The following is a 17,239-nucleotide window of genomic DNA, read 5'->3' as shown; positions in this document are numbered from 1 at the left end:
GAATGTTGGAAAGCAGCATCCACTGACTTCCAAAGTATTATTGTTTTTACTATGAAATCCTATCTTGTAGCGCAGGGGTACCCAAACTTGGTCCTGGAGGGCCGGTGTTCTACATAGTTGAGGTCCAACTTCCTTCAACATACCTCCCTGGAAGTTTCTATAAGAGCTTGATTAGCTGGTTTAGGTTTGTTTAATTGGAGTTGGAACTAAAATATGCAGGACACCGGCCCTCCAGGACAGAGTTTGGACACCCCCGTTGAAGTGTGTTCAACAAAAGATATGAAAGTAAAAATATATAAAAGTTTAGAACCACTTGAGAGTGTAAATTTTCATTTTGGGATGAACTGTTCCTTTAAAATTATTTAAAATAAGACAAAGCCTAAAATCGACTAAAACAAAGCTATTTCTGTATTTATTATGCTAAATGCATATCTCTCTAGTGATGTGAAACTAATGTTTCATCGGATTGAATGTAAAGGGGAAATAATTTATTAAACAATAAAGGCCCCTTGAAGTGAAAAAAAGTTGAGAACCACTGATTTAAAGACATAATTCATCCAAATGTGTAGATTCAGAAATAGTGATTTTTTTTTATGTCCTTCCAAACCTGTGATTTATTTTTTATTTTTTTATTTAGAACACACAATATGTTTTGGTAAATATTAATAGTTTAGTAGCCTATTGGATTCCATTTCATGAACAAAACACGCAAATCAGGGTACATTTCTTAAAACATAATGTACTACAGAAGTAAAAAAAAAAAGTTATTAAGGGTGAGCAAATACTGACAATTTCAATCAATATCCGTACAGACTATACCTTTAAGTGTGATTTTACTCAGGCAATAAATCGGACGGCCTCCCCCGCGGTCCTTATGAGGTCCTTCGAATGTGTGGCGCGGGTACTGCTCTCACTTTTGCCATGTTGATTATGGATTTTACTCTGGTGACACAGAACTGAAACGAGCATGTCAAAATGTTTTCAATAAAACAGAATTGCTGGTTTATAAGAAAGGTAAGGACTGGCTAAATATGAGCGGTATTTAAAGAACTGAACGGTAATGTTAACCAACTAGCGTTAGGAAGTTTACAGGTTTAGTCGCAGAGTTCTGGGCATCATCATCATCATCATCATCACCATGTACTGTTAAAGTAACGTATAGTTTGTTTCTGGTAAATTGACAGTGCATTAAATATTAGTAATTTGTTGAAAATTAGAGTTTTTTTAAAGTCATAACCACAGACGCAGATTGTGTTTGAAAGCAGCTGACAATTGTCAAAAAAAGCAAAGCTCTAATGTATGTTACCAGAGCAAAATCTCATCGTCGTCTTATTTATTTATTTTCAGGTTGTGATCTGGAGGGCGGTGGCGAGTATTGCATGGTCAGTGCTTCTCCTGCCCATCACAACTGCAGTCTTTGTGCTCTTGAGTAGATTCAGTCTGTTTCACCCCATACAATGGATTTCAGGTGAGGAAAAAAAAGACCAAGAGTGTCTAACAAAACGTATGATTACACGTGGTCACTGATACTGGGATTTGATATGTGAATCCATTATTTATAAAAGCAGAAGATCTGACCGCAAAGCACGTTACACAAAATGCGTTGTGCTCTGACATGCACTCTCGAAAATAAAGGTTGTGTAATGGCATTGGTGGTTCAATGAAGAACTTGTAATATCGAAAGAACCATTAAATAAAAGGTTCTTACTGAAAGATTCTTGGAGGAAACCAATATGGTTCTCTATAGCATCACTGCAAAAGCTCTGTCTGCATGAAGTAATGATGACATATTTTATGATTGTATTTATTTAAATGAAATTGAAGTAGGGTGAAATCTTTCGAAATTAATATGTAAACATTTGATATGGCTAATATAGGAGAATATCAAGTGAGTTTAAAAATATATTTTCAGAGTAGCAATTATATAATTGTTTTATAACCTTGTAATTTATATCAATGAAATGTTTTTGTTATTATCAGACAAGTTGGATAAAACGTATACAATGATTTAATTTCATAATTGTTTTAATAACCAAGTGAAGGTTAATTGCTTCTATCCTATGAATAAAATGTTTTTTATGGTTCTTATAAAACATAAAAAATTACACCGTAATTTGGACATTATTATGCTAAAAATGTATTTATCCAAAAGATTTAAAAGATTGTCACCGATTATGTGTAACAGGTTTTCAGTTAGGCCTGTCACGATATAACATTTTTGTTGTAAGATATATTGCATCACAATTTATTGCGATAAATGATATAATTGTCCTTTTTAAATCAATTGAAGCCACTCATAATATAATGCAGATATAAACATAATAGCATCATAATGGAAGTACACTCTTACAAAGAACAGATATTTAATTCTTACAAATATTTAATATAGTTATAGAAACTTTAATAATTAAGCATTGGAATGTGAATTTGAAAACTTGTATATGCTAAACAAACAAAAAAAGTAACAAAAAGTGCAAGGTACCAAGTAACATGTTTAACAAAGTCAATTTAGACTATTAACAGAGGCACAGGACGCTGAACAGGCCGCATATTCTACCAGATTTATTTTCAGTTGTTAAGCACCCAAATATATTATAAAAATTTGTAGTAAATAATTTTATCATGAATACTATAGTTTTTTTTTTAACCACACTGACAGAGAGGACAGAGACTGTTCAATCAGCTAAAATGTTGCTTAATATGGGCGATATTTGTTGCATCACCAAAAACGATTGAGGCTCTGTCCAGGTGTTGTGTGATAAGTCGATATAGTGATTATTGTGACAGGCCTATATTCAGTAAAGTTTTGTTTATCAGGCTGATAATTAAGGAAATTCCCATGCATATGTATCTTAAGGTTGTATTTAGTTAATATCTGAATGACACTATTCAGCATCTCAAAACTTACTTTCAGACTGCACAAATCTGCTTACGGTCTCCAGCACCATCTTTTCCCTGATGGTGTTGTGTGCCGTGGTTCTGATCACTGGCTTTTTCAACCTGGAGTTTTACACACGTGAGTAAACAAACTTGATTTGCCTTCTTTTGGATTTGCAGGTATTGCATTTTAATACTGATCATTTATTTAACTCCCCCCCCCCCCCCCCTCTCCCCTCTCTTAAGTGGTTCCCTCAATTCCATGCTCGCGTGTGGCTCTTCTGGGGACGGTGCTCCACCCGCTTCAGTGTGTCCATTCTTTAGTTTACTCCTCCATGGGCATGCTGGTAATGTGGTGTGCTTCTGTGATCATCGGCGGCCGTTACAGCACTCTTGGAACTCCCTGCATGCAAAGCGAGAGGTGGGTTTTGACCTGATTCTGCTTGTCCCACATACAACATGTCTAGAAGATTGTCTTTCAATAATTGCATTCGTTAAATTATTTGTCGGCAAACCAAAGAGATTGAAATGCATGTAGTTAACTTAAATTGTTTTAATTGAGACTGTAATACTATCTCAAAATTGCCAGGAGGTCAGTCTTAAATAGGCCAAGTGCACTTCTACAATGTGAATGAAAAGGGTTCATCCGTCTGCGGTTTGGCTTTTAATTTGTTGCACTTTGTGACTTTTTTTTTAATAACAATATGTTAATAATGAATGCTGTTTATTTCTGTAGCGGTGACGTGCTGACCTGTCTGAATGAGTATCATCTGTTTCTTCTTCTGGCTGGGGCTTTCATGGGATACAGTCATAGTTTTTTGGGAGTGGTTCAGAACATGTACTATGTTTCCTTTCAACCTATACAAGTAAGTATTTGACTGCTCATTTGTCATAATTGGTGATCGGCTAATATAGAATCATTATAATTATGATATATTTTTGATGTTCAAAATGCATGTTATCACACTAAATACCAATAGTTTATATAAGAACAGCAATTATTTATTGATCAAGCAGCAAGACCGGTTGCCAATTTCAGGAATTACAATTTTAAAAGATTATCATTTTAAATATATAGTTTAATTGTTCAAATTAAAATGCTGATGAATCTGCCTTAGCAATATATTAATCAGCACATTGATTTGATGGCACCAGGTTAAACTTTCTGACACCGTTGCAGCACTCATGTACATTAAAAATAAATACAGGCCACAACTGGACATGGTGGTGTTCTTCAAAATTAATGATGAATTGACTTGGGCCTATTGGTGTGCATGCACCATTGTGTGCAAGGTTTATATATTTATAACCACCTCAGAGAACATTGGGGGTCACGTCTCACTGGCATTGTTATGTTGGGGCTCGCAGGCTGAAAGTTTGGGAACCCCTGGTGTATTTGACAACTATTATATATAATATTTGATTAGTCTTTTAGTAGTACTAAATTCTAAAGATCTACATTTATTCTTTTGTTAATGAGTTAACAATGTGAATCTCCTTTGTCTATTCCAAATTGTTTGTGAAGCAATACAAATACCCGCAGTTCAAGGGCTGTCTTCCGATGCTGCTGAAGTGCAGTGTTATTCAGTCTTTATATTCAACAAGGAATTTTGCTGCTCTTTATTTCTTTTTTGGTAAGTTACATAGGAAGTTCTTCCCAATTTCAAGTAAATTATTCTCTATAGTAGATTTTCTTTAATGTCGCTTTACCTTTCTTAGGGTATGTTCCCAGGACCTGGATCTCCAGCACACTTAATCTACCAATAGACAGGTCAGATGTAGAGCCTCAATATACCAAAACTGGAATATTTGCTATATTAGCAAACAAATGGAGATTAACATGCATTCATATATCCATTTTTTTTCTGCTTTACAGTTCTCTCCAACCGCTGGATTCACTGACTGGACTTCTAGACTTCTCCCTCCTCTACCACCTGTCTATAAGTGGCACGTTCCTGTACTTCACTTGGTACCTTACCGTGCTTCTCTTCAGGATTTATGCCACTGAGGTACTTGAATGTGGAAGTTTAATACTGTGCTTTTCAGAGCATTTTACATTACTCTAGTTCGGTTTGAAAACTGTACTTGCACTTGTTGTGCATTTTCAGGCCTACAGTTTTCCAGTGCAATCCACGTTTTCTGAGGATGCAGAAAAGTGTCTGCCTAAAGTTGTGGCTGAAAAGAGCACACTAGTCATGAAGGTTAGTCTGTTTCTTTTTTGTTTTATAAAAAAAAGTAAACCAGTTTATTTACAGTACTATATTATACAATTATATTACACAATTATTTAGCAATTTCCAATTATATAATCTTTTCAGAAGGACATGGTTTCCAAATGTGCTTTTAATGGAGTCAATTTAGCTGATTTGACAGCACTTTCTGGAATATTAGTCACATCCTTTTTTTATCATTTGAAAGATGCTGCAGTTTAGTTTCCAATGTGATCTATATAATGCAAAAACAAGCTTGCTTTTAGAGTGTACACATTTGCTTTCCTGCTAAAGGCACTTTTCCTCTGCATGGTACAGCCCAGTTCTGTTGGGTATGGGTTTTCCACTGTATTCTGTAACCTGGTGCTGTTTTTAGTGCTACCTCAGGTGAAATTCCAAACTAGCTGTAGCATTAGCAAAAAGGTGATGGATACACTAGGCATGGGACCATAACCGGTTTTAAGGGTTACCACGGTTTGGAAAAGTCTTTAAAACCGCTAAAATGTTCTGTTATACTGTTCCTAAGGTATAAGTAAGGTGTTTTTTTAAGGTGTTTTTTATGTTTGTAAAGAAATCAGTGTTTTTGAAACTGAAGATAGCAGAGGGCAATGATTTATTTTAATTATTTAGCCTGTAATGTTTACTGCTCCAAAATATAAAAAATGTATCCTAATATAAAATATATTGTGTTTAACGAAGGGAATTTTTTATTTTTGTATTTTTTTAATCCAGATCTTTAAAATAGTGATATTTTTATCCAAGGTTATCATACAGTCAGAAACTTATACTTGCACATACCTAGAATGCACACAGCTGATCACTGGTCTGAGTGCATCGTTGCTATAAGCATCATTGGATTTGCGACATGAGCCACTGAACCCGCTATATTTAAGTAGTCAGAGGCAGCCATTGCTGTATTGTTGATTTGTATGACTAAACCGTTTTTATACCACAAGAAAAAGACACCTGGGGCCTTATGTATGAAGACTTGCGTTGAATTCATACTAAAACATTTTTTAAAAATAACATTTTTTTTAAAATGTATTAAAGAAACAAGACATTAATTCCCACTGTCATTGGTTTTTAAACAGGATTTTAAAATAATTGTGTAAATGTATTTATGTTTAGTTGTGTGTGAACCTATTTCTAATTACAATTTTCTAACCCCTGTGGCATAGACAATCTAGTTTAATGAACTGAATTAAAACAAAATGTTTAGTATGCTATTACATTTATAAGATTTTATTTGAAGTCACTATAAGAAAATGTAATTTGTTTGTAAATATTCTGTTTCATGTAGTCATATACATCAATACAAAAAATGCAGTTTTAACATGGTATGATTTACAGACATATATTTATTTTCTGAAATGGTTAAGTTGTGTAAATGTGTTGGTCAATACCTGAGGCGAATTTACAGATTTCTATTCTTGTTTATGTCTTTTTATTTCAGTTTTTGGCTCTGCAAGACCTAGCTTTATTATCACAGCATTCTGCCTCACGAAGACAGGAGGTTTTCAGTCTGAGTCAGCCAGGTGCAAACTAAAACCTTTCTTAAAAACGAAACTCTAAACCGTAAATTCCTTTTATGTCACTGGTAAACTCATGCAACCTATTTGTGTAGGTGGTCACCCTCATAACTGGAACGCCATCAGCGGGGAATGTCTGTGTTTGCTGAGCGATTTGACCCAGAGACTGGTGGCTCATCAGGATGCAGTGGCCTCTAATGGCAGAGTCAAGTCTCAGTCTGCTAGCAGTGACACCAGATCAGCCTCTTCCAGCAGCTCAGGCAAGAAATCTTATGTAACCTCTCACAATCTGCTCATTATCCTGCACTGCCCTCAGTGACGAACTAAAGGCTGATTTCACTTATTTATTTGCTCTTTCTTCTGTAGTGTTGTCAGGAATGGAGGATGTTCCTGAGACTCCTCGACCCACTGTTCCTCTAAGAACGCCTGGTTCAGTGTTTAAGTCTTCGGTTGGGGGCATGCACAGCTCTCTGACTGCTCCTTTCACTCCAGATGTTGACAGTCCTTTCTGCTCTCCCGCTATTCGGCGTCTAGTTGGCCAACAGGATCCTCAGTCTCCCTGGTTTGGGACTGTGCAAAGTCCACACATCATGAGGAGAGGCCCCAAACTCTGGAGCGCCTCCACAGGTGAGCAAGATGCTTTCAGTAAAAGTTTAAGTCACTATTCCAGCACATGGTATGGAGTAGCTTGCTTTGGAGAGGCTCACATCAGGGCTCTATTCCACTACGCTCTTTACCTAGTACCTGATACTACAAACAAGTCTGATACACTTTTGATAACTTTTGCCAATTATACTTTTGAGACCAGGCATGAACAAGCTGTCTATAATAGATGCCGAATTGGTCATTCTAGGTTGACTCATTTGTATTTACTGAATAGCGAAGCACCACCTAAATGTAATTACTGCCAAGCTAATCTTACCATGAAACTCATTTTGTTGGAATGTGGAAGTTTAAATACCATTAGACAAAATTTTTATAAGGAGAGTACTTTGGACATTTTAAAAAAGTTACCACCAGATAGAATCTTAAGTTATTTATCAAAAATTGAACTGAAAAATCATATTTAACTTTGAATATATTTTTGTGTGAATTTTATTTATTTATATCCTATATATTTGTCTAAATCCTATATTTGTCTCACAATCACTGCACTATTTTCTCACAATCACTGCACTATTTAACATTTGCACATTCAAAGTTTGCACATTCATTGCACTGATTCACTTATTTGAACTGTACATACCCACTGTACATATACATTTGTAATTGTTTATCTATCTGCACACTCCTGATTATTAATAGCATCCTGTACATATATTCATTTATTGTAAATCTGTTCATAGCTAATACAACCTGTATATAATGTTCATAGTACATCCATCTGTAAATACTACCATAGTTTTTCTATAACTGCACTGTATCCTGCACCTGTATCCTGCACTTGCTGCTATTGCACTGCTGGTTAGACCGAAACTGCATTTCGTTGCCTTGTACATGTGTAATGACAATAAAGTTGAATCTAATCTAAGCTCAGTAACTTTTTATTGTAATACAAATTTTTGTATTTTACAAATAGTTTTTATCATGTAATATTTTTATGTATATCCATTTTGCCAAGAAATAGCCATAAGTTGCTGATGTGGCAATAAATAAATTAAATAAATGACTGATTGGTCTGGTAGAATCATCACTACCAGTATCATTGGATTTTTATGACATGATACTCTGAACCCACTTTATTTAAATAGTCAGCAGCAGCCACTGCTGTATTGTTGGTTCGCATAACTAAACCGCTTTTATAACACAAGAAAAAAAAGAAACCTAAAATGGCAGCGTTATGGTAGAGGATATCCAGACTGCAGTGGAAATGCAACCAAGCCGAACTGAACCGAACCAAAGCAAGCCTTCCTCATTTGCAAAACAAAAAGATGACAAAATATAAGAAAGAAAGTAATATGTACAGTTTTTTTTTTTAAATCAATGAAAAAAACATAAATTTCACCTTAAGTTGTTCCTTAAAAAGATATTTTAATTTGCCACAATCACAATTATTCATAGGGTAATGAATAATAGGGTGCATTCATGTTTATGTTAGACATGTGCATTGTTCATTTTCTGACTGAAACTTATTGAACTGCATTAATTTGTATGGCAAGTACTATACAAATAATGCATGTTAATTGAGTAATATAATTGTTTCTATCTGTGAAATAATTATTTAATTCTTATAATAATATATAAAAATATAAATTACAAATTGAAAGTAATTCTTAATGCACCCTTTGATTCGTTTATGAGCTATTTTATAAATTAGTGTAAATTAGTATTAGTGAAGTACACTCAAACTATTTTGCTGCTTGTTCAAACTACTTCAAAATGAACTGAAACAACTATGAAACATAACTTGTTTTATGTTCAGCCCACTTCAATTTCAGTTAACTTAATATATTTGTTTTGGGATAACATGAATGAATTGTAAAAAAGCCTGCATTTTTGACATTGTAGTAATTTATTGTTTGAAAAATTGTAGTTTTATTTATATTCAAATACAATCAAGTATAAAAAAGTTTTTATACATTTTATTTTTTAATGAATTATTGCCAATTACTATTTATCATAATCAAATGCAATATTTATTAGTATTGTTATGCATTTTAAGTGTCATTCAAGTTTACTGTCAGAAGCCCAAACAAATGTACACACCTTTAAGCAATACCTCTCGCATGTGTTGTTATAACATAATTGTGGAACCAACATCACTACTTGCTTTACATTTTTATACACTTATACACTTATTTAACAACACACTTTACATGCCAATTTGCACATAACAGCTGCACGTATAACGTTGTATATAGTAATATACATGTACATACACTTGTCAATCTGTATATTTGCACTCACTACTTCTATTTTTTTTAAAAATATATTTATTATCTGTTTCTTGTCCTGTCTCTAATCCTGTTGCACTGTAGAAGCTCTGTCACGAAAACAAATTCCTCGTATGTGTGAACATACCTGGCAATAAAGCTCTTTCTAAATTCTAAACATGTTTACTGTCATTCAGAATCCCAAAGCAATGGCAGTCCTCCTGCTTCTCCTGCCACTGCTCCCAGTCCTCCAGCAGCCAATCAGAAGCCCAGCTTTCTGGCCCAGTGGCTGCAGAACCGGAAAGAGCAGGTAAAATCTCCATCTAAACATGAAGCCTTTATTATTTCATAGGCTTTTCTTGGTTTCCAAGCATGAGTATCCATAGGAACCGAAACAGACAAGCTTTTTTGAGTGTCCAGTTCGGTTGCTGGGGAAGAAAGCCAGTTCACATTTCAGTGTGATAGCATTACATGACTTGAAGACACCTGTTAACTCATGTTCCTGTCATACTCTCCATTGTTCTGCTCAGGTTAAAAGCTTTTTGGCAAAGCGGGTGCTGATAGTGTATTTATTTAACAAGGTAAGGTTAAGCATGCATTATCTGAATGAATGATCTGTTCTGCGGCCACATGTTACTTCAATTGCAGATTTTTAGTTACACAAATCATTAATGCATGTGTCTGCATGATTAAATTAGCACCAACAACAGCTAATCTCTCCTGCACTGCTAGTTGTGTGTTTAGATGGTAGTGTTATGTAATAATGACCCAGTTTACACACAGTATTAAGTTAATAAAAGAATGACCTTTTATAGATTGCTTTACAAAATTACATTTTACTTTATTAAAAAAAATCAGTCTTTGTCTATTTTTGTTGCAGTGTGTTATAATATATAAAAAAACTCTGGATAAACTGGGTCTGCATTGGGCATGCACTGAATTGTAAATTCTGGACCGAATTCTAAACTCAAGATTGACTTGGTAAAAAACAGAAAATGCACATGTAACAATTCTAATATTGCATTCCATTTTTGTAATTTTAATACAAAGAAAATCTTTGATATTGTTTAGCAATTTATATTAACAAGCTTAATTATAAATATTAAGTATTGAATACAAATTATGAATTAGCAATTTTTACTTATTAGTTTATAGTCTTATATTCATAATTAAGTTTATCAATATAAATTAAGCTATCTCACAGAATTTCTTTTTATTAAAATTATCACAACAAGTTCAATTCAATTTATCTTTATTTGCTTAGCGCTTTTACAATGTAGATTGTGTCAAAGCAGCTTCACATAGAAGATTATGGTGAATTGAAACCGTGTAGTTCAGTTTTCAGAGTTTAAGTTCAGTTTAGATTAGTTCATTAGTGATTAGTTTGACCCTAATTATTTTTTGTAACCTAAATTAAAAATAATGTATTCTCCATTCAGTTATTTTCAGCTGAATCAAATGTAAAAAAAAAAGAAGAAGAATCTTACCAATTCCCAAGTAATTATTTAACTAGGCAAGTATAGTTAAGGTTATTTAGTCATTTTAAAGAAAAAAAATATATATATAAATATATATACAAGTTTTTATTTTCAGTGCATCCCTAATCCGTGTTATGGGTGGTAGTTCTATATAACATCTTCTGTCCCTGAGCTGTCAGGTGAAGGGCTTCATTTTTAATCCTTTAGTGCGTCTCTGTATTGTGTTTCTGAAAAGTCATCACATTTCATGAAAACAGTGTTTGTTAAATTGCTAATTAGTTTTTTTTTCTACCTTAATGTAGAAGAGGTCAACTCTAAATATATCTACATGTTTTAAATGCATTATAAATGTGTATTTTAGTTTCCTTTCAAAAATTTAAATTATATGTGCATGCAGAACAGGAAACTTAAAAGTATATTGTGAAACAGATAATGAAATGCCTTTCTTTTTAGTCTTGAAGCTGAAACTTTAAAGCGCAGGTGTCAAAGCCAGTTCCTGGAGGGCCGGAGCTCTGCACAGTTTAGTTCCAACCCTAATTAAACACACCTGATCAAACTAATTGAGTCCTTCAGGCTAGTTTGAAACCTACAGGTAAAGCTGCGGTCAAAGTAGAGTTTGAGCTTGTGAAATTCTGTGAACAGGGGTGGGATTAAACAAGACGATTAGACATTTAAAAAAAGCAAGCGATTGCTCCATATGTAAAATTTCTGTCCAGAGAGGTCATGTTTTGATCCTCGATTGGTCTCAGTCACATGATGCGATTTTTTTTTTTTTTTTTTTTTTTTTTTTTTTTTTTTTTTTTTTTTTTCACAGGTTCACCAGACTTGAACTTTGCAACCCGAGCTAAGCTGCGAAACTTGTCGCACGAGCTTGTGTTTCCGATCTGACGCATTCGTGTGTGTATGAACGGAAGTCTATGGGGGGAAAAGTCTAGTGTGACCGCAGTTTAAGTGTGCTGAAGCAGGGTTGGAACTAAACTGCAGGGCTGCAGCCTTCCAGGAACTGGCTTTGACACCTGTGCTTTAAATCTGTACACTTTACACACTTTTGCGTACTTGACATTTGTTTTAATTTATTTCAAACAGAATATCATACACCTAAAACAATTCAGCAAAAATACATTTCATCGTAATCGACAAAAATGTTTACTTGTCCATATATACTTAAAATAACAATTGAATTTAGCCGGTTCGAAATGGAGCAGGATAAGGCAAAAGCTTATTAATTTCATTATTATTAAAAGTGGCTTATAATTCGCAAGTTGAAGGATAAGTAGCATAATGTGTCAGTCCAATTCAGACCTTGATTGCTTGTTATTGGGGCATGTGTAAAGAGTATAATGAAGGACAGCGCACATGGCTCACTCTCACGAGGAAATCTGATATTGTGGGTGCTCTAGCATTAATCTACATCTGTCTGACATGGTATTTTTGGTTTAGTCTATTATGGTTTTCAATAATGCATTTGTAAGCAGACATCACTCCCAAAGCTTAGCACTGTATATGATGGTTTCTATTATCAGTGTTAATACCAAAATATTTTAAGCTTATTGAATCATCAGAATGCATTTCATCACTGAGGAACCGTGTAGATTTTACCCCATAATAAATGATAACTGTCTGAATAGGGCTTTATATTCCAGAAATATTTTACCCATGTCTGTCTGTCCATCAAGTCAAGTGTTTATAGAGTCAGAGCACGTTTATTTGAATATTTATTTTAGATTCCTGAAATGTTTAATTTCTGAATCATGTTGCATTTCATAATCATTCGGTTCTATTGAACAGCTTCCAGAAGCCTCAAGCCAAGCTCTGTTTGCTGACAGCCAGGCTCATATCTGGGCTCTCCAAGGTTAGAAATTAGAACATTTTACAGATTCCTTGCATTCTTGTTTTTGATTATTGTTGTTTTTCATTTCTTTAACTGATTTTTATAGGACTATCTCATCTGGTGGCAGCGTCTTTCTCTGAGGATCAGTTTGGAGTGGTGCAGACTACTTTACCAAATATTCTCAGCAGCTTGGTAGTCTTACTGGAGGTAAAATGTGGGTAATTTAACGAATGTTAAAGCTGGGGTCTTTAATCTTTTAGAATACTACAAAACCCCTCAAATAAGGTCATTGTACAAAGGCCCACCATCCTGAAAAATATAAAAAAGTATCTATAGTATGTATAAAGACCTTTTTTATTGATTGTATTTTGCCATGCGGAAGTGTGAGTAAGAATATGAACAGCAGAAAATGGTCAAACTACATGCTGTACAAACAAGTGTGTTCATGAATATATACGAGTAGAATAACACAATCAGATATCAGTTTGCAACATTAAGCAGCATTATGAGCTGTTTTTAACATCTAGAAATCAAGGGAAGTGAATGAGACTAGAGCGTAAAAGATTCCAATGGCTGCGCTCACTTGTACATGTAGAAAAAGGTCAATACTGTGTAAAATGAATGGTAAAAATCAGTTTAAAATATTATTTGGAAGTATACATTAAATTGGCGTTTCTGTGTGGAGTTTGCGTGTTCTCCTGGCGTTTGCGTGGGTTTCCTCCGGGTGCTCCGGTTTCCCCCACAGTACAAAGACATGCGGTACAGGTGAATTGGGTAGGCTAAATTGTCCGTAGTGTTTGTGTATGGATGTTTCCCAGAGATTGGTTGCAGCATCTGCTGCGTAAAACATGTGCTGGATAAGTTGGCGGTTCATTCCGCTGTGGCCACCCCAGATTAATAAAGGGACTAAGCCGAAAAGAGAATGAATGAATGAATACATGATTACGTCGTTGTTTTTGCTTTACTCATACACTTATTTATTTGTTTATTTAATTATTGTAAACCAATATTTATTAATTTTATTTATTTGACTTTCCTTGAATCATTTTGTAGGATATTTTGTAAGTATTAAAACATTATAATCCATTTTATTTCTTTTATATAAGTTTTCTAACAACAAAATATGTATTTAGTCATTTTAATTTCTGTTTTATTTAATTAACAATCTGAATAATTCTCCAAAAATTAGTTGAAACGTATTTATTTAAGGTGATAAAACTGAGACTAAGCTTAAATGGACACACTGATCAGTTATCCTGTGTTGTTAATTGTAGGCTGTTGACAGACACTTTAAGCTGCCTCATGCCTCCAGCAAACCAGCGAGGTCCGTCTGCAGTATGGGTGACTCCACTTACAAAACTCTAAGGTTTGCACTGAGAGCTGCACTAAAGACGGCCATCTACAAGATTACTACCACTTTTGGGGAACACTTGAAGTAAGTCTCTGTGTCTTGTAGTAAAAAACATTTAAGAATTTTTAAAGTCCCGAGCATTCTATTTCACAACTCGACAGCGGATGTTTATGCTCAATCTTGCTGTTTATTTTTTGTTTACAGTGCTGTGAATATTTCAACAGAACATAGAAAACGGCTTCAGCAGTTCTTGGAATTCAAGGAATAGAGCAACACAGCATCTTTATTTCAGACTTGTGTGTGTATGTGAGGATGCAAAGACAATATGTTTCACTCAAAGGTCTGATTAATGGGATTTCGGCACCATACATCACTAAAAGCCTTACAAAAGTGTTGAACTTCACATTCACGTGAGGCTCAGTATTTCTCATTGAAATTCTATTCACATTCTATTGAACTTTACATCTTTTGTACACAATTCCACAATCTGGGTCTTTTTGTCTATGTGTCTGGTGGCCTTCAAAGACATGCTGGGGATTGAGATGATGTGAAAATATTGTCACTGTTTTCGTTATATTTAAATTGTATGATCCCTTTAAAAAAAAGAGAGACCACTTGCCTTTTGTCAGTGTTGGTCTTCCATCATTAATTGTTTGTCTTTGTTTTGTATTTGTGATGTTTGTATTAGTATCCTGGTTGGATTGTTCATTTTCATAGTTAGATCTTTATTCCCAATATCATCTGTTTGTTCATCTGGTTGCAAAATGCCAATATGAATGTATTTGTGACATTTTGCCAAAAGAGCATCAATTAGGTTATTTTGTCCAGATGAAATTTTAAATGATCAGATACCTTTATACACTTTAATAAACTTTTGTAAATGTCAAACAAACGTTTGCAAAAAAAATGAGGTGCGAAGTTTACAATTCCTATTATTTACGACAGATGTCGCCGTTTGCTTTCTCACACGGCTCTGCGCTAAAGCTATGTTTGAACGTTTATTATGAATTCAGTGTGCTTATTTTTTTTTATCTTATTAGGAAAGGATGAAATATTTTAGAGACTTGTAGCTTCGTAATACAGTTCGTAACGTGTTGTGTATAAAGTCGACAGTAGTCTAAATGGCCTTGTAAATGCATGACATTACACTTTTTGTGTCGAGTTCAACGTTGAAATCATTCGACTGATGACGAGCGCGCGTCACTGTTTATTCACTAACGTTAGTACATTAACGGTACCGGTTTGCAAGAGAAGGCGGTAATGTTTCCCTGTCGATTTTTAAGAGGAAGAGATGGAGCAGTTGGATGATGAGTTTGGTCTTCATCACTCTGAGGAGAACAGAAGGATGGATGAGTTACTCCAGTGCTGTTTCGAAGTTACACCAATGGACTAACGGTGCTCCTAACGGGTGAGTTTATAATGAGCATTTACCAAAGGATACAAGATTGATATATCTCTGAACTTGTAACGTAATTTATTTGTTGTGCTCCCTCAGTAGCAGACATCCATATTTTGCCACATTATATTTGTCGTATGAATGCAAGGGGAATCATTTCAATGATATTTCGACAAAAAATAGCTTGGCTCAGTGTTTGACAGATGCAAATTGTTAAGTATGATTTTTTTCCCCCTTCGTATCATACCATTCAAAAATATTTTTCATTTATTTTGGTACATGGTATTTGATCCAGCATTGTGAAGAAATGTGGTTGTGCTTTAGAACAGATATATCACTAGCAAGGTGATTTTTAAAATGTTTCTTAACATTGTTTCTTAACATTTGTTTTGTTCGTTCATTGAAGTGATGTTAACATTACACTTTTCAAATAATTCTGTTGAAATAACTTCATACTTGTTCTTGTCCATGTTGGCTATTATATTGAATTAAAGTCGTGTTTTGTGTTAAATAGCCTATCATTAGCTGTTGGATAATTTTTATATGAAAGTTTAAATAAGTAAAAAAAAGTTGTATTAATTGTGTTGCTGCTGGAAAGGTGTTTGAGAAAAGTAGAAAACTTGAGGTTTCCTCGAGAAAATACGAGGTCACTTCATAATGCCAGTTAATCCAGTATAATTATAATCTGTGAACAATCATATGACCTTAAAATGGAAGTCCTAATGTCAATTAGTTTGTGAATGGGTTTAGTTTCTGTTCCACCTGTATGCGTTGCAGTTTAAGCAGAACTAAATGTAAATGCAATTGCCATTTTCTGCAATTAAGTTTTTCCTCTTGGTTTTTTTCTTTCACTGTACATTAATTTATTACAGGATTTGATTTATTGTTGAATATCTACTGAGCTTTAAATTGACATGTCATGATATAAAATGGACAAAAACAGATTGATTTTTACACTGTTGCGCTTAATTACATAACAGCAAAAAATTAATAATAAAATCATTCTTCTTCACTTGGACAGTGAAGTGAGTCAAAACTACAAATGAAAAGAAAAACATGTTTTTTTCCCCCATATCAAGACGATCCTGGGTTTCTGAATAATATTTTTTGGCTTATGAGCATGATGCTTGGGACAGCAATGATTACCGGGGAATTAATTAAAGGGAAGTTCACCCAAAAATTAAGATTCTTTTATGTATTACGAAACCTCATGTCATTCCAAACCCCTGAGAGCTTTGGTCATCTTTTTTTTTTGTAAGATATTTTAGGTGAAATCTGAGACCACATGCATTAGGTTGTTCAATTGTAATTATCAAGCAATGAACATATACATTTGTTTGTACATAAAACTAAATTAGTGACAGCAGTGTCCATACAGGGCACATATTCATGAGCACTGCGCAGTGATATAATAACCTGTCATTTAACAGAAGTTTTGTATTTTCCTAACCTGTGTGCTATAGAACATAGAATACTAATCTCTTAAAAGTAAACTTTTCTCTAATGGCAACAGAATAATTTACTTGAACACAACTTTAGAGACTTGTATTAGGTGATAAGTTTATCTGACAAAAATATTTTGTGCCTCATACATAACGGATCCCGTGTCAAAATCTCTATTTTCTGTGGTGATTTTGTGGTACTCAAGTATTGTTACAGTGCTGTAAATCACTACAGTGACATGTTATATTTGT

At 34.2% G+C, this 17,239-nt stretch overlaps 1 protein-coding gene across 1 annotated transcript; it reads left to right on the top strand.

The window, feature by feature from the left end:
* The first annotated feature begins 864 nt into the window (after positions 1-864).
* Positions 865-14,552, top strand: ndc1 (NDC1 transmembrane nucleoporin). The gene is made up of 18 exons (XM_056476272.1): positions 865-1,014; positions 1,348-1,468; positions 2,915-3,016; positions 3,124-3,298; positions 3,614-3,743; positions 4,403-4,511; positions 4,597-4,648; positions 4,754-4,886; positions 4,986-5,078; positions 6,541-6,622; positions 6,712-6,876; positions 6,983-7,243; positions 9,687-9,799; positions 10,020-10,070; positions 12,756-12,819; positions 12,905-13,005; positions 14,073-14,233; positions 14,354-14,552. Exons 1-18 carry the CDS (start codon positions 976-978, stop codon positions 14,415-14,417), a joined length of 2,016 nt encoding a protein of 671 aa, XP_056332247.1. The 5' UTR covers positions 865-975; the 3' UTR covers positions 14,418-14,552.
* Positions 14,553-17,239: the final 2,687 nt, after the last annotated feature.

This window comes from Danio aesculapii, chromosome 2, assembly GCF_903798145.1.
Source record: "Danio aesculapii chromosome 2, fDanAes4.1, whole genome shotgun sequence".
Classification (NCBI taxonomy): Eukaryota; Metazoa; Chordata; class Actinopteri; order Cypriniformes; family Danionidae; genus Danio; species Danio aesculapii.
The sequence above is the reverse complement of the archived record's forward strand: the minus strand, read 5'-3'. Positions and strand labels throughout refer to the sequence as shown.